The sequence below is a fragment of the Mobula birostris genome, chromosome 2 (genome assembly GCF_030028105.1).
Source record: "Mobula birostris isolate sMobBir1 chromosome 2, sMobBir1.hap1, whole genome shotgun sequence".
Taxonomy (NCBI): domain Eukaryota; kingdom Metazoa; phylum Chordata; class Chondrichthyes; order Myliobatiformes; family Myliobatidae; genus Mobula; species Mobula birostris.
In genome coordinates this window covers 78523680-78549387 of record NC_092371.1, presented here as the reverse complement: position 1 = coordinate 78549387, position 25708 = coordinate 78523680, and the positions used below count along the sequence as shown (strand labels likewise).

Genomic DNA, 25708 nt, shown 5'->3' with positions numbered 1-25708 from the left:
AATCGATATTATTCATTTCCATGGATGCTGCCTCACCTGCTGAGTTCATCCAGCATTTTGTGTGTGTGAATTGGTTAACTGTTATCTGTGGAATTTCAATGGAATTTACTGTTCTCAGTAGTCTGATATAAGAAGACCATACCACCTTTATTCTTCCTGTTTTCTCTCTCTTGTAACAGTTAATAAATTGATCATAACCAAAAAGTTATATGCTTTTAACTTCAGAAGAACCTTTGGATCACAAAAGCATCAGAATCCAACACCCTCTAAAACTTTCCTCGCCATGTACCTGTCCAAGCATCTTTTAAATGTTGTTAATGTATTTGTCTTAACTTCTTCTGACAGCTCATTCCATTTACTGGCATCCTCATCAGCTGATGATAAAGTTAAATGTAGTAAACGCCACTCTTGCCTTTCTGGGTTGGTTGCTGTGATTACATGTTCTGGACTTACAACTAGTACTTGTAGCTCTAGCCATTTCTGGTGATTAGAGTGGCATAAATTTGGGAAGAAATTCAGTTTTCAGATCTAACTTGCACTAATTACCTTTAAAGGTCCATCTAAATTCTAAATTGAAGTCTTTGAGTTGATTAGGGTCAATGATTGCGACTACCCATGTAAAACAAAATTGGTGTGCCTTTGTTCAATAATTGTATTTAGCCACCCTCTTTTTACTTATCTAACTGTATTCCTCAAGTATGAGCTTCTTGGACAAATGTGTTACTCTACATTGCAAAAGATGAGCTGTACTGAATAATATTGTTTTAGAGCAGGGTTCCCAACCTGAGGTCCATGGACCCCTTGCTTAATGTTATTGGTCCGTGGCATAAAAAAGGTTGGGAACCCCCTGCCTTAGAGACTGGAGCATACACTCAGTGGCCACTTTATTAGCTACACATTAGCTGCTTGTTGATACAAATATTTAATCAGACAATCGTGGAGCAGCAACTCAAGGCATAAAAGCATACAGACGTGTTCAAAAAGTTCAGTTTTTCAAACAAAACATCAGAATGGGGGAAAGAAATGTGATTTAAATGACCTTGACTGCAGAATGTTTGTTGGTGCCAGACGGGGTGGTTTGAGTATTTCAGAAACTGCTGATCTCCTGGGATTTTCACGCACAACCATCTCTGGAGTTTACAGAGAATGATGCAAGAAACAAAAAACCTAGTGTGTGGCAATTCTGTAGGTGAAAACACTTTGTTAATGAGAGAGGTCAGAGGAGAATGGTCAGACTGGTTCTAGCTGACAGGAAGGCTACAGTAACTCAAATAAGCATAGGTTACAACAGTGGCTACAGCAGCAGAAAACCACACCAAGTACCACTCTTTTGCCAAATGAAGTGGCCACTGGATGTAGAATGATACTTACGCAAGTGCGTTTGGTGGCCTGTTCATCTTTTAGAAAATAGGGACTTGGATTAAATGTGAATTTCAAAGTACTTCCTTCTTTGTCTTTCCAGATCAAATGGTCCAAACATCGCGTATGTCCGTGATTTCAGATCCAAAGTTTCCTATTTCAGGTTCTGGTGTCAGGTAAAAGCAGCTTTTCATTCTATTCAACACTACGTCAGAAGTCTCAAGAAATGGCTCCCAGTATGTAGCAGCATTATCTTCGTAGGGATAATGGAAAATTAGGAAAAGCAGTTCAAGTAGCTATTTGCTTCATCTGGTTCTGCTGATTTGTCAACCTTTGGAAGTTTTGGGAGGGTATGTTGAAACGAAGAATGTGTTGACTGATTTATAAAATGAGGTTGTTTTCTGTTCCAGCAATTGGCTGCACCTCAGCACATCAAAATAACTGTGACCAGGAAAACATTATTTGAGGATTCCTTTCAGCAGGTAATTCCCAGAATTAGGTTTGGGGGAAGAGTTGGGTGTGGAGAACAAACTTGATCTCAGTGAGTGTATCAGATCTGAGGTCTTTGTCAGCACCTCGTTACCAAGGCCATCCTTGGTATGTCAGGCAGCCATATTTACTTTTCTACCTTTCCAGAAGAGCTGAGGGTGCATGGAGTAAGGTTTGACACACATTCGCGTGGATCACTTTTTTTTAGCGGGGAATAGTCAAACTTGAATTTATTGTCTTATGCACAAGTGCATGTATGAGGGAATACACATGCTTATTGTGATATGCGCAAATGCATGTATGCGCAGGTGTAATGAAAAACAAACTTGCAGCAACATCACAGGCATGTAGCATCAGATATTCAATATTCACAAGAAAAAGATAATACACAAATTATACAAGACTAAGCATAATTAGAACAAAAACAAAACTAAACTCTTTTTAGTACTAAGTGATCATAGTGTTGCTAGACTGTAGTGATTAGGGTTTACTTAAATGTGAAACCTTTATGGAAGTGAGTGCTAATTGAAGCAATGACAGTGGAGATGCAAAATACCTGAAGATTTTCAAATGCTTTTGTAAAATTTAAGTTCAGTAATTAAAAGAAAACAAACTGCTGGAAATGCTCAGACAGATGGGCAGCATCTGTGAGACGGAGTTGTTTACCTGGTATCTCATGTGGGTGACCTGCTAAGTGTTTCCTGCACTTTAAGTATTATCTCCAATTTCCATCATCTACACTATTCAGAATTTGAATTTACTTCAGAAATTTTTACTTTGTTATATTTCATCATGATGTAGATAGGGCCACCCAGCCCATCAAATCCATACAGGTTCTTGGAGCATTTCCATCAGCCCCATTATCTCAAATTCAAGTTCATTGTCATTCAACCATACACGTATATAAAACTAAATGAAATCTGGGGCCAAGGTACATATGGTCACAAACAGCACATGTGAAACCCATATGGCGACGAGGAGAATATGCCACTTCGTTTCAACTGTAATGGGGATCGAGCCTAAGTTGTTGAACTGTATCGTATCAGCAGCACTAAATATACACCTTTGCCAAAAATCACTGAGCACCATTATTGTCATATCTAGTTATGTAAATATTGTTGGAAGAAAGGATTCTGTCCAGTTCTTGCTAAGGTCAAAATTCTAGAACTCCTGCCTTATAACACTGTGGAGTACTGTTGGATTGGGCAATCGAATTGTTATTTTCCTTGTAGTGTAACTTATGCTTGTTTGTATTTTTATATGATCTATATACATGTAGTTGTTCAGTGAGTTTGCCAGTGGTTACAGTTGCCTCTATTTTTCTGGAAATTTAGTTTCAGTGGCAGTTATCACATTACCTAAATCTGGTTATATAATTGGTTAACTAATATCTCTTGGAATTTCAATGGAATCCATGGTCTGTTATAAGAAGACCAGACCACCTTTGTTCACTCTCTCTCCTCTTCCATCTCTCACCAAGCTTCTCCCCTCATTTCCTTTGTTCTTGTATCACTTAATAAAATGATCATAATCAACAAGTTTTATGCCACATTCTTATCTTCCAAAGAACCTTTTAGATCGCAAAATCATCAGGATCTAAGTACTGACAGCAAAGGGACTGTTGCAGTTCACCACAACTTTCTTGAGGGCTATTAGCGATTAAGGAACCCTTAGATCTTGAAAGGAATATGTTTTAAAGTTGATGGTTTTATAGATAATGCACTTAAACACTCTTTTTGGAATGTGATTCCCTTACAAACTATTTCTGCCTTGTTTCAGATTATGAGCTTTAGTCCTCAAGACCTGCGACGGAGGTTGTGGATCATTTTCCCAGGAGAGGAAGGCTTAGATTATGGAGGTGTGGCAAGGCAAGTATTTTCAATGTAGGATCAAAGTAACAGGAAGCATTTGCCTGCTGTAAAACTGATGAATTGTGCGGTGTAGGAAGAGGTTAGTCAGTCTATTTCACTTTTATTAGGTCTATAATAGAGCAACGCAGTTATTCATAAGCTCCTTTTTATTCCGTGCATACCTGCAGGTATTTCCCCTTCAACTGTTTATTTAGTTTGTTCCATAAATACACTGTTTCTCCTGACTCTTGTCAAATGCGTTCATAATTTTGAGTGCCTTTATCAGATCTCCAGTTCTCCTTCCCTGTTAGGAGGGCAACTGAATTCTCCTGTCTCCAGACTGAACTGAGGCCTCTTATTCTTTCTACCATCTCCAGCCAGAACCAACACACGCATCTCCCCCCCCCCCGCCACAAAGTAAACATGAAAATATATAATATTCCCACATTTGTAGGAATCAGGTTTCATATCACCGGCATATATCGTGAAATTTATTGTCTTTGTAGCAAATATATATTTAAATTAAATAAGTAGTGCAGAAATAGAAATAAAAAGTACTGAGGTAGTGTTCTCGGATTTAATGTCCATTCAGAAATCAGATTACATAATAAAATTAATAATTGGACCATACAGACCAGAAAGCTAGCAATTTCAGTCTCTACTGTACTTTGTTTTAGCTGCTCCTTCTCTTGGTTTAGAAGTGAAAACTGGCCAGTGTTCCTACATGTGGTACTCAACAAACCATGTTAGCTACATTGCATAGAGCTCTACAGCACAGTACAGGCCCTTTGGCCCATAATACTGTGCTGACCTTTTAACCTACTCTGAGCAATCTAACCTGGCTGTGGAGGAGGTGAAGCATAGGTTCACTAGGTTAATTCCTGGGATGTCCGGACTGTCTTACGCAGAGAGGTTAGGGAGACTGGGCTTGTACATGCTGGAATTAAGGAGATTGAGGGGGGATCTGATTGAGACATATAAGATTATTAAGGGATTGGACAAGGTAGAGGCAGGAAATATGTTCCAGATGCTGGGAGAGTCCAGTACCAGAGGGCATGGTTTAAGAATAAGGGGTAAGTCATTTAGGACAGAGTTGAGGAACTACTTCTCCCAGAGAGTTGTGGAGGTGTGGAACGCGCTGCCTCAGAAGGCAGTGGAGGCCAATTCTCTGGATGCTTTCAAGAAGGAGCTAGATGAGGGGGCGTCACGTGATGACGTGGGATTGAGACGTGTAAATCCAGCTCTCCCGCAACAAATCAGCAAAGTACCGTTTAAAGAAAGCAAAGTTAATAATTATTTTCTGAAAACTATTTATAAACTTTGCAAGACTACTTTATGATATGCCTCCTAAACCGCAACAAAAGAAGTCTGCTGTTGCGAAGCAGCCGCGAGAGGGGAAGAAAAAAGGGCCTTCTGCAACGATGGAGCCTCGGACTCAGGTTGGATCTCCTTCGGTAGAACAGGGAGCAATGGCGGTGGTAGCGGTTTCTCCGAAGAAGATGCCGGAAATGCGCATGCGCAAATCGACACAACTCAAACTACAAGAACCGACAGCCACTGCAATTGAAAATGACTCGGAGTCAGAATTGGACTCTGCAGAGAACACAGATGAAGAAGAGGAGGAAGAATTGGAAGCGACTGGAAGTAACGGAGATGATAGAGACATAAGAGAGGCTATATTGCAATTAACGGCTGAACTAAGAAAAGAAAGAGAAGAGCTTAGAGATACGAAGATGTGCTATAATAAAGTTATGGAAAGACAGGACAAAATGGATAAGAAACTTCAGAAGATGAAAAGAGCAATGGGGCATATGAATGATAGAGTGGAAAAAACAGAAAATGATCTGCTTGTCTGGAACTCGGAAAGAAATCGACTCTTGGAGAAAGTGGACATGTTGGAAATTTTCAGTAGACGTAATAATATTAAAATTGATGGTCTTAAAGAAGGTACAGAGGGAGAAAAACCAATAGAATTTTTTCAAAGATGGATCCCGGAAGTTTTGCAAATGGAAGAGGAGGTTCGAACAATTGAAGTTGAGCGGGCACATAGAGCTCTAAGACCAAAACCAAAAGATGACCAATATCCACGATCGATTATAATAAAATTCTTAAGATTTCAAGACAAGGAAAGGATTCTACAGGCAGCTGCTCGAGCTGCCAAGGATAGAAAAGGGCCATTGATGATTCAAGGGAACAAAGTTTTTTTTCTACCCTGATATAAGTTATGAACTTTTGAAGAGAAGGAAGAAATTTAATCCAGTGGAAAAAACCCTATGGGATCACGGTTATCAATTTATATTGCTTAATCCTGCAACCTTGAAGATTTTTTTGCCTGGTGGAAAAAAAAGATTTTTTGATGACTACCAGAAAGCGGAGCAGTTTGTGCGAGATTCTCTGAATATGCACCAGATACAAGAACAAATCCAGGGGAGCGAGATAGATTGAAGATGAAGATTGGGTCAAAGAATGGATTTGTTGGATTTTTGAAGGTGGATGAATGTATAAATATATTATTAATTATACGAGGGGGGTAAGAAAGGTTAAAATTGGAGGAATGTTAGTTGGGAATAGTAACACTAATTTTGTCTATATATATATATATATACATATATAATCTTTTTTGTTGCGGGGGAGCTGGAAGAAGCACTGACCAATTGCTACGCTAATCGTGTGTGCAAGTGTGGCTTTTGCCATGACCTGTAAAATGGAGGGGGGTAGTGTTGTGTATCTTTTCATTCACAACATTAGTGGGGGGGTATTTTGTTTTTTCTTTTTTTGTATTCTTTCTATCTTTTTTTTCTTTTTGCCTGGAAGGTTGGGAGGGAAACACATAGCAACATGGTGAAGTTTAAAGAGATTCCCCAAGGAACTATGAGAGTTGAGAAGATAAGTAATGTTTTAGATTGGAGTAACTTTGTTAAGAATAATGACTAATTTATTGAATTTTTTGAGTTTTAATGTTAATGGGCTTAATGGACCAGTGAAAAGAAAAAGAATCTTAACACATATTTAAAAAATGAAGATAGATTTAGCTTTTTTACAGGAAACGCACCTAACAGAAACAGAACATCAGAAACTAAAGAGAGATTGGGTGGGTAGTGTTGTTGCGGCTTCAGTTAATTCAAAAGCGAGGGGAGTTGCAATTTTGATCAATAAAACGTTACCAATTAGAATACAAAATGTAATAACTGATTCTGCGGGGAGATGTGATTGTACATTGTCAACTTTTTTCTGAACTATGGATTTTTATGAATATTTATGCACCAAACGAAAATGATGCAAAATTCATACAAGAAGCTTTTTTGAATTTGGCGGATGCACATGAAAAAATATTAATTGGAGGAGACTTTAATTTTTGCTTAGACCCAGTCTTAGATAGATCAACCAAAGCTGTTATAAAATCGAAGGTAATAAATTTAACTTTATCATTGATGAAAGAATTAAATTTGATTGATATATGGAGAAGAATCAATCCTAAAGAAAGAGACTATTCGTTCTATTCCCGTAGACATAAAACTTACTCAAGGATAGATTTTTTTCTATTATCAATGCATATTCAACACAGAGTGAAAAATATGGAATATAAAGCAAGAATATTATCAGATCATTCTCCTTTATTAATGACAATAATAATGGCTGATAAGGAAGAAGTGGCCTATAGATGGAGATTTAATTCAACATTATTAAAACGTCAAGAACAATAAATGCAATTAGGACAAGGGCAAATATAGTATCTTATAAACCTCTTGAAATAAATGAAACCTTTAAAAATTTCTATTCTGAATTATATCAATCAGAATCCCAAAATGATGTTAATGAGATAGAAAGGTTTTTATCACAAGTTTCTCTTCCAAAATTGAATTTGGAAGAACAGAAGGGATTAGATATGCCCTTTACATTAAGAAGTTGAAGAAGCTTTAGGATCACTCCAAAGTAATAAATCTCCAGGAGAAGATGGTTTTCCACCTGAATTTTATAAAAAATTTAAAGATTTAAAGATTAAAAGAGATAAAGATCCTCTCTTTATGGAACTAATACCTCAAGCAGAAAAAATACATAAACTTCCAGAATCTTTTTCAACAGCGATTGTAATAGTATTGCCAAAAAAAGACAGAGATCCTATGAAACCAACACCATACAGGCCTATTTCTTTATTGAATACAGATTATAAAATAATAGCAAAAATTTTATCGAATAGATATCTAAATATTTACCAAAATTAATACATATGGATCAAACAGGATTTATTAAAAATAGACAATTGGCAGATAATGTAACCCGGCTACTCAGTATAATTCATTTGGCACAAAAAAGGGACGAGAAGAGTATAGTAGTAGCCTTGGATGCAGAAAAAGCATTTGATAGATTAGAATGGGATTTTTTATTTAAAGTATTAGAAAAATATGGGTTAGGAACATCTTTTATAAACTGGATTAAAACTTTAAATTCTAACCCTAATGCTAAAGTAGTGACAAACTCTCAAATTTCAACACCATTCCAGTTAAAAAGGTCAACTAGACAAGGTTGTCCATTATCACCTGCTTTATTTGTACTGGCGATAGAACCATTAGCAGAACTAATCAGAATTGATCCAGATATTATGGGTTTTAGAGTTAATCAGGAGGAATATAAAACTAATCTTTTTGCCGATGATGTTTTGATCTACTTAACAAACCCACAACATTCGTTGCATAAATTATCTTCTAGATTGGATGAATATGGGAAGGTATCAGGTTACAAAATAAATTGGGATAAAAGTGAAATTTTACCTCTTACTAAAGGAGACTATAGTCAATGTCGATTAGTAACCCAATTTAGATGGCCGGTAAATGGTATAAAGTATTTAGGTATAAGACTTGATAATGATGTAAAGAATTTATATAAATTTAATTATTTACCACTATTGAAAAAAATTCAAGATTTTGACAAATGGATGATACTACCAATAACATTAGTAGGTAGAGTCAATGTTGTAAAAATGAATATATTTCCTAGATTACAGTATTTGTTTCAAACATTACCAATATAAGTGCCACAGAAATTTTTTCAAGAGTTAAATAAATGTGTGAGAAAATTTCTTTGGAAAGGTAAAATATCAAGAATATCATTGGAAAAATTGACATGTAAATTTGGGTTAGGAGGGTTACAACTTCCAAACTTTAAAAACTATTATAAAGCAAATCAACTTAGATTTATTGTATCTTTCTTCGATGATCGAAAACCAGCATGGATTAAAATAGAATTAGACTAGATAGGAGAAAATAGACCTGAAGATTTTATATATAAATGGGAATCTAAATGGATACAGGAAAAGAAAGAATCTCCTATATTAACACATTTGATTGATCTATGGAATAAGATAAATGTTGATAATGAAACACAGAAATCTCTATTAGCAAGGAGACCTTTGTTCCAAAACAGACTTATTCCTTTTACAATGGACAATCAACTTTTATATAATTGGTACCAAAAAGGGATTAAATTTATAGGAGATTGTTTTGAACGAGGTATATTGATGTCATTTGAACAATTAAAGGATAAATATAAAATATCAAATAATACTTTCTTTTGTTACTTTCAATTAAGGGCTTAAACAATGTTTTGCCAAAACCTAATGAAATTGAGATTTTAACTCAAAAAGGGAAAATTAAAAAATTTATTTCTTGTATGTATAATTTGATTCAAGAACAGACAATTAAACAAGGAACCCATAAGTCAAAGCAAAAATGGGAAACAGATCTGAATATTAATATTGATGAAGCAAATTGGTCAAGACTCTGTCTTGACAGTATGACAAATACAATAAATGTTCGACTTAGATTAGTACAATATAATTTTTTACACCAATTACATATTACACCACAAAAAATAAATAGATTAAATTCAAATCTATCCGATAAATGCTTTCAGTGTAATCAAGAAATTGGTACTTTTTTACATTCTACTTGGTCTTGTTTTAAAATTCAACCCTTTTGGATAAATTTAAGAGTCTTATTGGAACAAATTACTGGAACTCAACTTCCACATAACCCTGTATTATTTCTATTAGGTGATATTGAAGGAATAAAGCCGAAACTTAAATTGAATAAATATCAGAAAGAATTTATAAAAATTGCATTGGCAGTAGCTAGGAAGACTATAGCAGATACTTGGAAATCTGATTTGTATTTAAGTATGGATCGTTGGAATAATGAAATGGCTAGTTCTATTCTACTCGAAAAAATTACTTATAATTTAAGAGATAAATATATAACATTTTTGAATATTTGGCGCCCTTATTTACAAAAGATAGGATGGCATATTTAAGTGCTCCGATAAAGATCTTGGTCCCTTGGGGAAAGTAACGAATAATTATACCAATTTATTTTGAATCCCATGGAGCATGTGGAAACCTTCTAATACCCAGGCGGCTCTTTTTTTTTCTTTTTTTTCTCTTTTCTTTCTTTTTAGGTAGGACTATATATGGGGGGGGAGGGTTAAGGGGAGGGGGGGAGGGTAGATTTTATCTTTTCATGTATTCTTTTTGAAAACTCAATAAAAATTATATTACAAAAAAAGGAGGAGCTAGATAGGTATCTTATGGATAGGGAATCAAGGGTTATGGGGACAAGGCAGGAACCAGGTATTGATAGTAGATGATCAGCCATGATCTCAGAATGGCGGTGCAGGCTCGAAGGGCCGAATGGTCTACTTCTGCAGCTATTGTCTATAACCGTTCTCTCCCACGAAGCCCTCCATCTTTCAATCATCTATGTGCCTGTCTGAAAATGTCTTAAATATCCCTAAATTATGCTCCTTGTATTGGCCATTTCTGCTGTGTGGAAAAGTCTTATAGCTATCCATTCGATCTATTCCTCTTATCATCTTGTACACCTCTATCGAGTCATCTCTCATCCTCCTTTGCTCTAAGGAGAAAAGCCCTAGCTCACTCAACCAATCCTCATAAAACATTCTCTCTAATTCAGGCAGCATCCTGGTAAATCTTTGCACCCTCTCTAAAGCTTCTACGTCCTTTCTATAATGAGGACAGACACTGGTATTGATGTGGGCTTCACTGTCCACTTTCATGCAGTTATAATAGGTAGTTTTGCAAAATATTCTAACTTAGAGCTATACCTCAGAATGGAGTCAACAATTTTAAGAAGGGAGTAAGATTAGTGAGACATGCAAAGAACTTTATACCAAAACTGGGAAGCATTGTTTGTAAAGTTCTCTGTGTTATTACCTGACCCTAATTAAAGACAAAACATTCAACTAGCTTAGGAGAACAAAATATGTAACTTCCATTATACTTGGGGACATTGCTGTTAATGATTCTTTAGATATCATTGGAATTTAATGAATCTGCCACCAAGCCAATGTCTAATCCTGAATGCCAAGCGACTGAACCTTCTTGGTCAACCTCAAATGTGGGACCTTGTCAAATGCATTTTCTTACTCTATCAAATGCATTCATGATTATGAGTGCCTCTATCAGATCTCCTATTCTCCTTCCCTGCAAGGAGAGCAACCTAACTTCTTTCTACCATCTCCAGCCAGAACCACCCTCCCCAAATATGCATGAAAATAAATATTTGCACATTCACTAATATTATGTAATTAATAATTGGACCATACAAACAAAATGGTTGCAATTTCCCACACATATTGCTCAGCAAGCTGTGTTGGATACATTGCATAGGATAGACACTGGTATTGAGCTGCCACTCACTGCCCACTTTAATTCGGTTTAAATTGGCAGTTTGTCACTTGAAGCTGCATCTCAGAGTGGAGTCAATGAGGAAGATTAGTGAGATATGCAAAGAGCCCTCATCCAGAGATGGAAAACATTGTTTAGCAAATGCTCTGACCCCAATTCCAGGCAACGCATTCTTCTACACCTTTAGCTTAAAAGAGCAAAATAATTTCCAATGTGTTGGTGTTACTGAATTTGTAAGTGCCCCTGGAATTTAATGAATATCAAGAACAACCTACCTTGGTCAAACACCAGTTGTACTGGCCCACCAGATCATGTGCAATAATTGTAAGAATTAATTGGAGAATTACTGAAGTCGTACTTTCAGTGTATCTAATGTTTGTATTTTTTTTTAATAGGGAATGGTTCTTTCTGCTTTCTCATGAAGTTTTGAATCCCATGTATTGCCTGTTCGAGTATGCTGGGAAGGAAAGTTACTGCTTACAAATAAACCCAGCATCTTACATCAACCCAGATCATCTGAAGTACTTCCGGTTCATAGGGCGTTTCATTGCCATGGTATGTTTTAGGAGTTACTCAAACCTTAATGCTACTGTTTTTTTTGAAGTTCTTTTTTGGCCAAAGGATGGTTGTAGTTGGTGAATGTCCAAGGTGGAGAGATAGGAAGGTAGGCAGATGGGGTGGTGTGGCTCTGCTGGTAAAGAATGGCATCAAACCATAAAGATGTGAGATGGAATCGGAAGATGTTGAATCCTTGTGGGTTGAGTTAAGAAACTGAAAGAGTACAAGGACCCTGATGGCAGTTATATACAGACCTCCCAACAGTACCTGGGATGTGGACTACACATTACAATGGGAAATAAAAATGGCTTGGCAAAAGGGCAATATTATGATAGTCATGGGAAATATCAACATGCAGATTGATTGGGAAAATCAGGTTGGTAGTGGATCTCAAGAGAGTGAATTTGTTGAATGCCTATGAGATGGCTTTTTAGATGAGTGTATCGTTGAACCTACCTAGGGGATCAGCTATACTGGATTGGGAGTAATGTAATAAACTGGGGAGCTTAAGGTAAAAGAACCCTTAGGAGGCAATGATCACAATATGATTGAGTTAAACTTGAAATTTGATAGGGAGAAAGTAAAGTCTGACATTTCAGTGTTTGGGGAGATGTTGGAATCGATTGTTAAAGATGAGGTTATGGAGTTCTTGCTGATACAGGATAAGATGGGACAAAGTCAGCATGGTTTCCTTAAGGGAAAATCTTGCCTGACGAAACTGTTGGAATTATTTGAGAAGATTACAAGTAGGGTAGATAAAGGGGATGCAGTGGATGTTGTATATTTGGATTTTCAGAAGGCCGTTGACAAAGTTCCACACATGCTTGCCATGTTAAGAGCCCATGGTATTACAGGAAAGTTACTGGCATTATTAGAGCATTGGCTGATCGGTAGGAGGCAGTGAGTGGGAATAAAAAGATTCTTTTCATGTTTGGCTGCCAGTAACTAGTGGTGTTCCACAGGGGTTGGTGTTGGGACCACTTCTTTTTATGCTGTTTATCAATGATTTAGATGATGGAATAGATGGCTTTGTTGCCAGGTTTGCATTTGATATGAAGATTGGTGGAGGGGCGGATAGTGTAAACACTAAATCAGATTAGGAGTATGGGCAAGAAAGTGGCAAATGATATATAATGTTGGAAATGCATGGTTGTGCACTTTGGTAGAAGAAATAAATGTGTAAACTTTTTTCTAAACGGGGAGAAAATCCAAAAATCTGAGATGCAAAGGGACTTGGGAGACCTTGTGTTGAACACCCTAATGATTAACTTGCAGGTTGAGTCGGTGGTGAGGAGGGCAAATGCAATATTAGCGTGATTTTAGGAGGTCTAGAATACAAGAGCAGGGATGTGATGCTGAGGCTTTATAAGGCACTAGTGAGGCCTCACCTTGAGCATTGTGAGCAGTTTCGGCCTCCTCATCTGGCATTGAAGAGGATTCAGAGGAGGTTCACAAGGAAGATCCTGGGAACGAAAGGGTTACCATGAGAAACGTTTGATAGCTCTGGGCCTATACTCCCTGGAATTTAGAAAGATGAGGGGGGGATCTCATTGAAACCTTTTCAAATGTTGAAAGGCCTAGACAGAGTAGATATAGAATGAATGTTTCCCATGGTAGAGTCGTCGAGGACAAGAGGGCACAGACTCAGGATAGAGGGGCATCCATTTAAAACAGAGAAGCAAAGAAATTTATTTCACGGAGGTTGGTGAATTTGTGGAATTTGTTACCACAGGCAGCTGTGGAGGCTAGGTCGTTGGGTGTATTTAAGGCAGAGTTTGGTAGGGTCTTGATTGGCCATAGCATCAAAGATTACAGGGAGAAGGCTGGGGAGTAGGGCTGAGAGGGGGGTGTGCAGGGAGAAAAGGATCAGCCATGATTGAATGGTGGAACAGACTTGATGGGCCAAATGGCCAAATTCTGCTCTTAGGTCTTAGGGTCTTTTATACAAGACCAAAAAGTAAACCATATGTTTAGCCATAGACAATTTTTGGTTATTTTTGTGTTGTAATGTGACGCATGAAAAGTAACTGATTTTATTTTGTAAGAGTGCTGGAAATTATCTGTGGATGATTCTGGGAATAAAGGGCTTATATTGTGTGACTATTGAATAAGATGGGTTAATCACCTTGGAGTGATGGAGAGCTTATTTTTTCAGTCAAGTGGTTAAAATGTGAAATGCACTGTCAGTGAAGGTCAATTTCACGGCAGTGTTTCAAAGGGAACTGGATAGTTATCTCGAAGGAAAGGATTTGCACAGCTAAAGGGAGAAGGCAGGATTGCTGTTAGTTGGCAGAATGGTCTCCTGTGCTGTAACATTTATAACAAAATGGCAGATTATTAAATAAAATGCAATTTCTGTTAACTTGCAGTTCCAGATATATTGTAGGTACAGTATACCGTCCCCCCCTTGTGACAGATGTTTTAAATTCATAATCATGCAATGCAGAAAAAACTTTGATCTGCTGTGTCTACGTCAACCAACACGTCCACATCAATATTAATCCCATTTATCAGTACTCAGTCCATAAGTTTCCATGCATTGGTGAATCAAGTGTTCATCCATGTACTTGTATGATGTGAAAGTACCTGCTTTCTTCACCAACTCAACCACCTGTGTGGAACCTTAGACCAAATGAATACTTCATAAAGTTTAGTGCACCATATTATAAACAATGGCAAGTATCAGAGCTGACGGTTATACTCAAAAGAGAAAAATGCTAAATAAGCTGGGGATCTTTTCTCGTGTAGGGAAGGCTGAGGTAGCTTTTATTTCCCTTGAAAGTTCTGGTAGTGGCTGTCTCTTTATTTGCAGTGAAGAGTAAAACCGGAGGCCATCAATTGTAGGAAGGATCATAGAAAGCGACTAATATAGGGAGTAAAGGAGATCATATTAATATAGGGAAGTCAGAAGAAAACTATTCAAAGACTTTTGAGAATATTGAGTTAGTTGCTGTGAATAACTGAGAGAAATAGTGCTGGTTCATTTGGATAAATCTGTAAGGAAGGGGAAGATGTGGGGGGAAATCCAGTGATAGATGAGCAGTGTTAAGATAGAGCTTCCATAGCACTAACATTGGCATGGGTTAGTGAAGGGTCTCAGCCTGATATGTCGATTGTTTACTCTTTTCCATAGATGCTGCCTGGCCTGCTGAGTTCCTCCAGCATTTTGTGTATGTTGCTTTGTTATGCTGTGACCTGTTTAGACTTGTGTATTCTATGTCAGAATGCAAGAATGTGCTGACATTGGAGAAGTTTCAAAGGAGGTTAATGAAAATGATTCTGAAGTTGAAAGGCTTATATGAGGAGCATTTGATGGCTCTGGACCTGTACTCACTGGAATTCAGAACATTGAGGGGGTCTCACTGAAACCTGTCAAATGTTGAAAGGCCTTGATAGAGCAGATTTGGAGAGAATGTTTCCTATGGTGGGGAGTCTAAGAAGACACAGCCTCAGAATAGAGAGATGTCCATTTAGAACGGAGGTGAGAAGCAATTACTTCAGCCAGACTGGTGAATTTGTGGAATTCATTGCCACAGGTGACTGTGGAGGCTAAGTCATTGGGCAGAGGTGGATGGATCTTAGATTAGTCAGGGCATGAAAGAATATGGGGAGAAGGCAGGAGACTGGAGCTGAGAAGAAAATGGATCAGCTATGATGAAATGGCAGAGCAGACTCGATGGGACAAATAGCCTAATTCTGCTCCTATATCTATTGGTCTTATGGTAATTTAATATAGATGCACTTTGCATATTCCTCATTTTGTTTTGGCACATTAACTTTTGCTGGTGATAAAGACTATTAGTTTGAATTGTAATGACACCTGTAAATGCATGGCATTAAGTTGAACTTCCATTATTATTTCTACTTTCCTTGAATGTTTCTGGCAGTCAAATGTGATTTACTTTAAGTCTGTAAAAAGAAGCTTCAGAAGTTAAAATGTGTGGAATATTGTGGACCTTTCTTATTTTTATGAAAAGTAAATACTGAATAATTTGGCACAACTGTAGTCAGACAGTTGAACATCGTAACCTTTCCTGGTGATTTTGGTGTCAAATGCACTGCATGTCTGGGCCAGTAAGGATGAGCGCACTGTTAGTTCTTATTGGAATGAAAAGTTCTTCCCTTGTGTCTCAGTCTTACTGTCCTCTTTAATGCCGACAAGTAGATAAAAGTTGCCAGCCTCAACATGTAATGTAGACCCCCCCAAGGGCTTACGAGAGTTGCTCAATGTATTTGTATAGTTTTCTGATGCCAAGGTGCATGCTTCATGTCTTAATTATTTCAAGGAATTGATTTTAAGTTTTATTCTTGTTTTTCCTTTAAATGTTAGGCATTGTTTCATGGGAAATTCATAGACACTGGATTCTCTTTGCCATTTTACAAACGGATGCTAAGCAAACCAATAGTAACCAAAGACCTGGAATCTATAGATCCAGAATTTTACAACTCCCTCATTTGGATAAGGTTTGTACTTTATATTTTGGTGGTGCTAATTGTTTGCTTTAGTCATTACTATCTAGCCAACAGAACATAGCAGAACAGTATACACTTCAGACAGAGGAGGCCATGACAATTGGCATAATTAGTTTGCACGGTACATTATTCCATTCATAACTTATTTAGATACCATCACAAGTTTTGCAAAGTTCTATCTTTTCAGATGTGAGGAAATTATTGTTTTCTTATTTTTCTTAAAACACCTACCCAAAAGTTTTCATCCAAGAAATACTATTGACTGTTGGTACTGTGCTCTGCACCTTGGCCCCGGAGTAATGCTGTGTTCATAGCTATTCATGTATGATATAAGTGACAATTGAACCTGAACTCAGAACTATGTACCACTAATTTGTTTCATAAAATGCATGGCATATCAAACATGAACATTTCATTGAGGTTAGACCAATAGTGCTGCACACTTTCTTAGTCTTGATCTGGGTGAAATCAACTAGACTTGAGCTCCGCTTTCCTAATGCACACACATACTTATTGTAATTTATAGTTTTTATTATTATTGTTATGTACTGCTGCTGCATAACACATTTCACAACATATGCCAGTGATAATAAACCTGATTCTGATTTTAACCCAGATACTTTCTTCACCCTTCATCTAACGGAAATATTTTCCTCCTCTGAACCAAAACCAGAAATTTTACACAGCTGCTGTTGGCCCCTCTACAGGGAACGTTATTTTCCCATTAACTTGCTCAGTTTGACTAGTTAACTTTGTGCTATTCACGTTAATGTCGCACCCGGCTGGCATTTGGTTTTGTAATTAATTACAGAAAATAATATCTTGTTTCTAGGGAGAACAGCCTAGAGGAATGTGGTCTGGAAATGTATTTCTCAGTTGACAAAGAAATTTTAGGTGAAATACAGACGCATGAACTGAAACCAGGTGGCAATGATATACTGGTGACTGAGGAGAATAAAGAGGAATACATTAGGTAAGGTGATATTGTAAAACACATTTTCATCTACCAGCTATGAATATAATATTTAAAGTGATTTTATAATGTTATGACTTTGTTTCATGGAAGATGTTGAAGTTCAAAGTAAATTTCATTATCAAAATACATATATGTCACTATATCCAACCCTGAGGTTCATTTTCTTGTGGGCATACTCAATTAATCTATAGAATAATAACCATAACAGAATCAATGAAAGACTGCACAACTAGGGCGTTCAACCAGAATTCAGAAGACGACAAACTGCAAATACTAAAAGAAAAAATAATAATAACAAATAAATAAGCAATAAATATGAAGAACATGAGAAGAAGAGTCCTTGAAAATGAGTCCATTGGCTAGAGGAACATTTCAATGATGGAGCAAGTGAACCTGAATGACGTTATCCCCTTTGGTTCAAGAGCCTGATAGTTGAAGTGTAGTGACTGTCCCTGAACCTGGTGGTGTGGGTCCTGAGTCCAGGGTACCTTCTTCCTGATGGCAGCAATGAGAAGAGAGTGTCCTGGGTGGTGGGGGTCCTTAATGATGGATGCTGCTTTCCTGTGACAGTGTTTTATGTAGATGTGCTCAGTCGTTGGGAAGGTTTTGCCCATGATGGACTGGGCCGTATCCACTTCTTTGTGTGGGATTTTCTGTTCAAGGGCATTGGTTTTTCCATACCAGGCTGTGATGCAGCCAGTCATACTCTTCACTACACATCTATAGAAGTATGTCAAAGTTTAATGCTATTGGTTAAGAATATAGTAACTTTTCTAGTTCTCACTATTGTGTATTTGCTATAATCATTCAATCAAACTATTTCAACTACGTAGGCTTGTAGCTGAATGGAGGTTATCACGTGGCGTTCAGGAGCAGACACAAGCATTCTTGGAGGGCTTTAATGAAGTGCTCCCTTTACACTATCTTCAGTCATTCGATGCCAAAGAATTAGAGGTATTGTAATATGTTGAGTGTTTTTAGTTCTTTTTGCATGTCTCCCTGAATGAAGCATGTTGGTATAGCACCTTTATTTCACTCTAACTCAAGTTCAAATTTATTGACATTCAACTGTACACATGTATATCGCCAAATGGAACAATGTTCCTCCGGACCAAGATGCACAACACAGTACATTTAACTTGCACACACAACACACAAATTAATACTACCACCAGTAAGTTAACAAATAACAAGGTGCATTTGCGACACAAGTTGAAAAGCATACAGTGTATCTGTTCTGGAGCTTCCTGCGTGTTGAGACCCTGGGTGGTGGTAGGCAGTTCAGTAGTCCCATGCGTCGGGAAGAGATTGGTCAGAGTAGACACCCTTTTGACACATCCATGGTAATGTTGTGGATAATGAAACCTAAAGCGCATCAGAACGCATTTAAAGATTAGCTTTATTTGTCACACGTACAAAGAAATGCATCATTTACATCAAATCAAATCTGTGAGGATTGTGCTGGGTGTCCTGCAAGTGTTGCCACGCCTCTGGCACCAGCACAACGTGTCCAGCCTAACAGTTCTAGTGCTAATGCTGCAGTACTTCCTGCCTGATCTGGGGGGTGGGGGAGAGGAGGTTCAAAGAGGTTATTGTACAGATGGGAGGGATCTTTGACAGTGCTAGGGGTCCTGTGTATGCAGCACTTCTCATAAATATCTCTAATAGAAGGAAGAGAGACCCTGATGATCCTCTCAGCCGTCCTCACAATCCTCAGCATGCACCTTCCTAAAGTTTCACAATCATCTCTTTAAGCTTTGGCCATGTTAAGACTCAAGTTGTGTGCTCACACCATTCTGCTAACTGCTGTACCTCCTCTCTGTATGCTGTATTGTATTTGCTGTTGATGAGGTTGTTGAATCTGGTTAAGAAAACTCTTTGTTAAAACTTGAAATAAATGAAGGTCTTTGAGGAGTGATTAAGGGATGTAGTCAGCATCCACCAGATATACTCTGTTTCACTGATCCCTTGGTGTATTACTTTTAGTATTTTCACTCCAGTTGATGAGTGACATAATCCTCGAATATGTAGTGGTTTTTGTAAATGAGCCAAGTCATCAGTATTGCTTTTCAGTATTTTAACATGGTGAACGTCTCTTTCAGTCAACATTAGCATCAAATCTATAACCGGAAATTCATTCCTCTTGTTTGAAATAGTATTCTGATCCAGATAGATCTGGTCTTTGTTTCAGAATTTTTTTAGTTTGATACCAGTGTAGTCATAGTTTTGTTTGCAGTGATGGAAAGTTCATGTTGACATTAAAATTTGTCTTTGAGTCACCTCTAAGTTATTTCTGCCAATACTTTAATGAACTTCCAGGAGAAGTGATAGGGAGTGGTTTATATTTGCATGTTTGGTAAGGATGTCTTGGGAAACATTGGTCAGAATAGACACCCTTTTGACACATCCAAGGTGATGATGTGGATAAAGAAACCTAAAGCACTTGAGAACAAAATTAAAGATTTAAAAGTTAGCTTTAATACGGTGAAATGCATCACTGATGTCAAATCAAATCTGTGAGGATCGTGCTGGGCGGCTTGCAAGTGTTGGCAGACTCCCAGCACTAACACAGCATGCCCACAACTGGCTAACCTTAAACTTACACCTGATGAATGTGGGATCACACAGAGGAAGCACACACGGTCATGGGGAGAACGTACAAGCTCCTTAACAGACTGAACCCTGATCTTGCAGCTGGTAATGTTACAGTGTTATGATAACCACTGTGCTACACTGCTGCTCCAGAAAGCTGTTTAACCCATTCCAATTGTGCCACTTCTCCGGGGGGGGGGGGAGAAGCCATTCACGTAGTTTAACTTCAATGCCTTTTTTACATATCCTTTTCAAATAATTTTGTCAGAGTGGAAAACAGCATCAGATTGCTGAGTTCCTGGATGTCAGCTTCAAAGCCAGAGGCAATTTGGCCCAGTGAGTCTGTCTTAGTTCAATGTAAGAGCAGTCAGATAGAGCCACTCCCTGTGGCTTGCAAATTTATTCCTTTTCTTTATTTGCTTACTTTTTGAACACCACAATTGAGTTGCTCGCATTGTTCCTTCTGGCTGTGGTTTCCAGTATCTAACCATATGCATTCCAAAAAAATGTTTTCCCAGAATAAAGTGATGCTAGTATTGGTTTATTATTGTTACATGTGCTGAGATACAGTGGAAAGCTTGCCTTGCATACTGCTTACACAATGCATTGAGCTACAATAAGGTAAAATAATAATGCAGAATAAAGTACAAAAGCTGCAGACAAAGTGTAGTACAGGTGAGCTATAAAGTGCAAGGTCATAATGAAGTAGATTTTGAGGCCAAGAGTCTGTCTTATCAACAAGGAAATCCATTCCAGAGTCTAATAACAGTGGGATAGAAACAGGTCTTGAGCCCGGTGGTGCTGCTTTTCAAACCTTTCTATCTTCTGCCCACTGGGAGAGGGGAGAAGAGAGAATGTCGGAGGTGGGTGGGATCTTTGATTATGCAGGTTGGTTTACTGAGGCAGTGAGAAGTACAGACAGTCCCAAGAGGTGAGGCTGGTTTCTGATATGGACGACCACTGGGATGAGCTATAGGGCAATAGAGACATGGTGCAGTTAAAACAGAAAGCAATAAATACTGGACTGAAGGTGTTGTACTTGAATACACACACCTTAAGAAATAAGTGGACGATCTTGAAATTCAGCTACAGGTTGGCAGGTATGACGTTGTGGCCATCTCTGAAACTTGGCTAAAGGATGGCTGCCATTGGGAGCTGAATGTCCAAGGATATATGGTGTATCGGAAAGATAGGCTAGTAGGCAGAGGGGGTGGTGTGACTCTGTGTATAGGAAATAATATTAAATCATTTGAAAGGGATGACATAGGATCGGAAGGTGTAGAGGTGCTATGGGTTGAGTTAAGTAATGGCAAGGGTAAAAGAACCCTAATAGCAGTTGTATACAGGCCTCCAAACAGCAGTCGGGATGTGGATTACAAATTACAGCAGAAGATAGAAAAGACGTGTCAGAAGGGCAATGTCATGATAATCGTTGGGGATTTTAACATGAAAGTGGATTAGGAAAACTAGGTCGGTACTGGACCTTGAGAGGGAATTTGTAGAATGTCTAAGGGGATGCTTTTTAGAACAACAACTTGTTGAGCCCAGCAGGGGATCGGCTGTACTGGATTAGGTGTTGTGCAATGATCCGGAGGTGATCAGGGAGCTTAAGGTTAAGGAACCCTTAGGAAGCAGTGATCACAATATGATGGAGTTCACTTTGAAGTTTGAGAGGGAGAAACTAAATTCCAATGTGTCGGTATTTCAGTGGAATAAAGGAAATTACAATGGCATGAGAGGGGAACTGATCAAGGTTGACTGGAAAGGGACACTAGCAGGACGGACAGCAGAGCAGCAATGGCTGGAGTTTGTGAAAAATGAGGAAAGTGCAAGACAGATATATTCCAGATAGGAAGAAATTTTCGAATGGAAGAAGGACACTACCATGGCTGATAAGTGACGTCAGAGCCAAAGTAAAAGCAGAAGAGAGCTAGTATGAAGATAGAGGACTGGGAAGCTTTTATAAACTTGCAGAAGGAAACTAAGAAGGTCAGGAGGAAGGAAAAGGTGAATTATGAAAGGAAGCTGGTGACTAATATCAAAGAAGATACTAAAAGCTTTTTCAAGTATATAAAGGGTAAAAGAGAGCTGAGAGTAGATATAGAACCAATAGAAAATGACGCTGGGCATATTGTAATGAGAAACGCAGAGATGGCAGAGGAACTGAATGTGTATTTTGAATCAGTCTTCACAGTGGAAGACATCTGCAGTATACCAAGCATTCAAGAGTGTCAAGGAAGTGAAGTTTGTGCAGTGAAAATTACAACTGAGAAGGTGCTCAGAAAGCTTAATGGTCTGAGGGCGGATATATCGCCTGGACCTGATGGAATGCACCCTCGGGTTCTGAACGAAGTAGCTGGGGAGATTGCAGAGATATTAACAATGATCTTTCAAGAATTGATAGGTGCTGGCATTGTACCAGCTGACTGGAAAATTTTAAATGTTACTCTGCTATTTAAGAAGGGTGAGAGGCAGCAGAAAGGAAACTATAGACCTGTTAGCCTAACATCAGTGGTTGAGAAGTTGTTGGAATCGATTGTTAGGGATGAGATGACGGAGTACTTGGAGGCTCATGACAAGATAGGCCAAAGCCAGAATGATTTCCTGAAAGGAAGATCCTGCCTGACTAACCTACTGCAATTTTTTGAGGAAATTACAAGCAGGGTGGACAATGGAAATGAAGTAGATGTGGTGCACTTGGATTTTCAGAAGGCCTTTAACAAGGTGCCACACATGAGGCTGCTTAGCAAGATAAGAGCCCATAGAATTACAGGATAGTTACTAGCATGGGTTGAGTATTGGCTGATTGGCAAAAAATAGAGTGGGAGTAAAGGGATTCTATTCTGGCTGGCTGCCGGTTGCCAGTGGAGTTCCACAGGGGTCGGTCCGCTGCTTTTTAAGATGTATGTCAATGATTTGGACTATGGGATTAACGAATTTGTGGCTAAATTTGCTGATGGTAGAAAGATAGGTGGAGGAGCGGGTAGTAGTGGGGAAACAGAGAGACTCAGATAGTTTAGAGGAATGGGCAAAGAAGTGGCAAATGAAATACAATGTTGGAAAGTGTATGATCATGCACTTTGGTGGAAGAAATAAATGGGCAGACTATTATTTAGATGGGAAGAGAATTCAAAATGCAGAGATGCAAAGGGACCTAGGAGTCCTTGTGCAGGATACCCTACAGGTTAACCTCCAGGTTGAGTCGGTGGTGAAGAAGGCGAATGTAATGCTGGCATTCATTTCTATAGGATATAACAGCAGGGATGTGATGTTGAGGCTCTATGAGGCACTAGTGAGGCCACACTTGCACATTGTGTGCAGCTTTGAGCTCCATATTTTAGAAAGGATATACTGACGTTGGAGAGGGTTCAAAGAAGATTCACGAGAATGATTTCAGGAATGAAAGGGTTACAGTATGACGATCATCTGTTTAGGACAATGAGGGGGGATCTTATAGAAGCATTCTGAATGTTAAAAGGCCTGAACAGATTAGATATGGCGAAGTTATTTCCCATGGTAGGGGAGTCTAAGACAAGAGGGCACGATTTCAGGATTGAAGGATGTCCATTTAGAACAGAGATGCGGAGAAAGTACTTTAGCCAGAGGGTGGTAAATCTGTGGAATTTGATGCCATGAGAGGCTGTGGAGGCCAAGTCATTAGGTGCATTTAAGGCAGAGATAGATAGATTCTTGATTAACCAGGGCATCAAAGGGTATGGGGAAAGGGCAGGGAAGAATTGGATCAGCCTATGATTGAATGGCAGAGCAGATTCGATGGGCCAATTGGCCTACTTCTGCTTCTATGTCTTATGGACATACTGAATTGCTTTAGCCTCTGAAGGGCGTTGGTGAGCTTCAATGTCATTGGACTAGTTGTAGACTAGTTGTTTGACTACAGTTCTCCTTTGAGATAAGATGTTTTAAAATTCTCTAATTTTTTTTGCAGGTGCTGCTTTGTGGAATGCAAGAGATAGATTTGAATGACTGGCAGAGAAATGCAATTTATCGGAACTACACCAGAAACAGCAAACAGATAGTATGGTTTTGGCAGGTATGGAAGAACTCTGCATTCTTTGCAGGTTCTCATAACTGTTAGTTCCTTGTTATTTCAAAGACTTTTAAAAATGATTCACTTAAGACATCTAGATTAGAGTTATACAGCATAGAAACAGGCCTTTGGCCCAACCAGTACTAACCTCTGCCATTTATGTGACTAAGGTATTGACATATTTTAAACTGATGTGGTTCTATTTCGTGAATAAGTCTGTTAAATTGTATCAAATGGCTTTTGGAAATCTGGACAGCGTCATAAAGTGCTTCTGTGCAGTTTCACTCTTAATACAACATCCACGGCCTGGCTTTTATCAACTCCCTCTATCAGGTCATCAGATATATGGTGGGTAGTATTAATTTGCCTTTAGCAAGTTTACTGCCATACAGTTTGGCATTGATGTGAGTATAATTGTGGTCAAAGTGAAATTCTAATAGGCAAGAGCAAAGAACAGACTGGGACGATTGGCTGACTTTAAAGAGGCCTGCATGCACTACTTAAGTAAATAATCTGTCTCAACTCAATAACCCTGTTTTCTTAGGTTGTGAAGGAAATGGACAATGAGAAACGAATGCGCCTGCTGCAGTTTGTCACTGGGACATGCCGCTTACCAGTTGGTGGTTTTGCTGATCTCATGGGTAAGCAGTGTTAAGAAAGGAATGGGTGATTGTAAACAGGAACTTAAACATTTTGGTTGCTTATTTAGTCTGTGGACCCATTTTAAGAATGTTTATAACATCTGGTTTTAAAATGTTGCATAATTGGAATGAGAGTTCTGTTACATTATGCAGTGATTTTCTTGGATTTGGTGAATTTAATTGACTTGTTGGAGTACAAACTGAATTTTAACATCACTTCAATCCTACGCCATCCAAACTTGGAAATAAATTGCCATCTCTTCACTTGTTGCTGGTGTCTAACTCCTGGAACTGCTACTTTAGTAGTATTGTTAGAAATCTTCAGTAGGCTGCAGAGCTTCCAAGGTTTTGGCTTGCCTGCAGTTCAAGAGATGTAAATGGGCACTAAGTTTGCCTTTGCTAGTGACACTCACTCTGCAAAAAAAAAAAAAAATATTCTTTTAAGTCCTTCAAGTTAATTGCCATGAGCATTCAAACATGGGGGTTAAACGCCAGCAGCACATACATGACAAATTACGTAAAAGGTTGAAAATCAAGTTTCCTGCTTCAGATTGCTTTACATTGACCCTTGCTGAGAAGTGTCTGAATGTTTATTAAGCAAGGATGAAAGCTGGCTAGACTCTTATCCCCTCTACGATAGGAAGTATAACCACAATGCAGTGACTGTTGCAGTGAATTCACTTGGTTCATTGATCTGGTTTAAAGGAGAAAACCTGGTCACCACAATCTGGCTGCTTGCCCACTACTTTGCTCATCAAATCTGAGGCATTTGGCAATATGGTGTAATGAGACAGGAGGAAGTCGACGCTGGCCCACGTTTGGCAATATGGTGTAATGAGACAAGATGTATTCAACACTGGCTCCCGTTTGGCAATATGTTGTAATGAGACAGGAGGAAGTCAATGCTGGCTCACGTTTGGCAATTTGTTGTAATGAGACGGGAGGAAGTCAACACTGGCTCCCATTTGGTAGTGTGTTGTACTGAGACAGGAGGAAGTCAACGGTGGTTTCCATTTGGCAATA

At 38.5% G+C, this 25708-nt stretch overlaps 2 protein-coding genes across 2 annotated transcripts in view; both read left to right on the top strand.

Moving 5' to 3' along the window:
- The window catches only part of LOC140187890 (E3 ubiquitin-protein ligase Itchy-like), a 127827-nt gene that overhangs the window by 81563 nt on the left and 20556 nt on the right, over window positions 1-25708 (top strand). Inside the window, exons 15-23 of the mRNA XM_072243720.1 lie at window positions 1463-1535; window positions 1770-1841; window positions 3628-3716; window positions 11793-11952; window positions 16286-16419; window positions 17261-17401; window positions 18238-18358; window positions 23943-24047; window positions 24589-24685. Coding sequence (XP_072099821.1) covers window positions 1463-1535; window positions 1770-1841; window positions 3628-3716; window positions 11793-11952; window positions 16286-16419; window positions 17261-17401; window positions 18238-18358; window positions 23943-24047; window positions 24589-24685 — 992 coding nt within the window. The remainder of the gene's footprint in view (window positions 1-1462; window positions 1536-1769; window positions 1842-3627; window positions 3717-11792; window positions 11953-16285; window positions 16420-17260; window positions 17402-18237; window positions 18359-23942; window positions 24048-24588; window positions 24686-25708) is intronic.
- Window positions 6901-25708, top strand: part of LOC140187897 (dynein light chain roadblock-type 2-like) — a 136381-nt gene continuing 117573 nt past the window's right edge. The window contains exon 1 of the mRNA XM_072243742.1: window positions 6901-6905. Coding sequence (XP_072099843.1) covers window positions 6903-6905 — 3 coding nt within the window. The 5' untranslated portion in view covers window positions 6901-6902. The remainder of the gene's footprint in view (window positions 6906-25708) is intronic.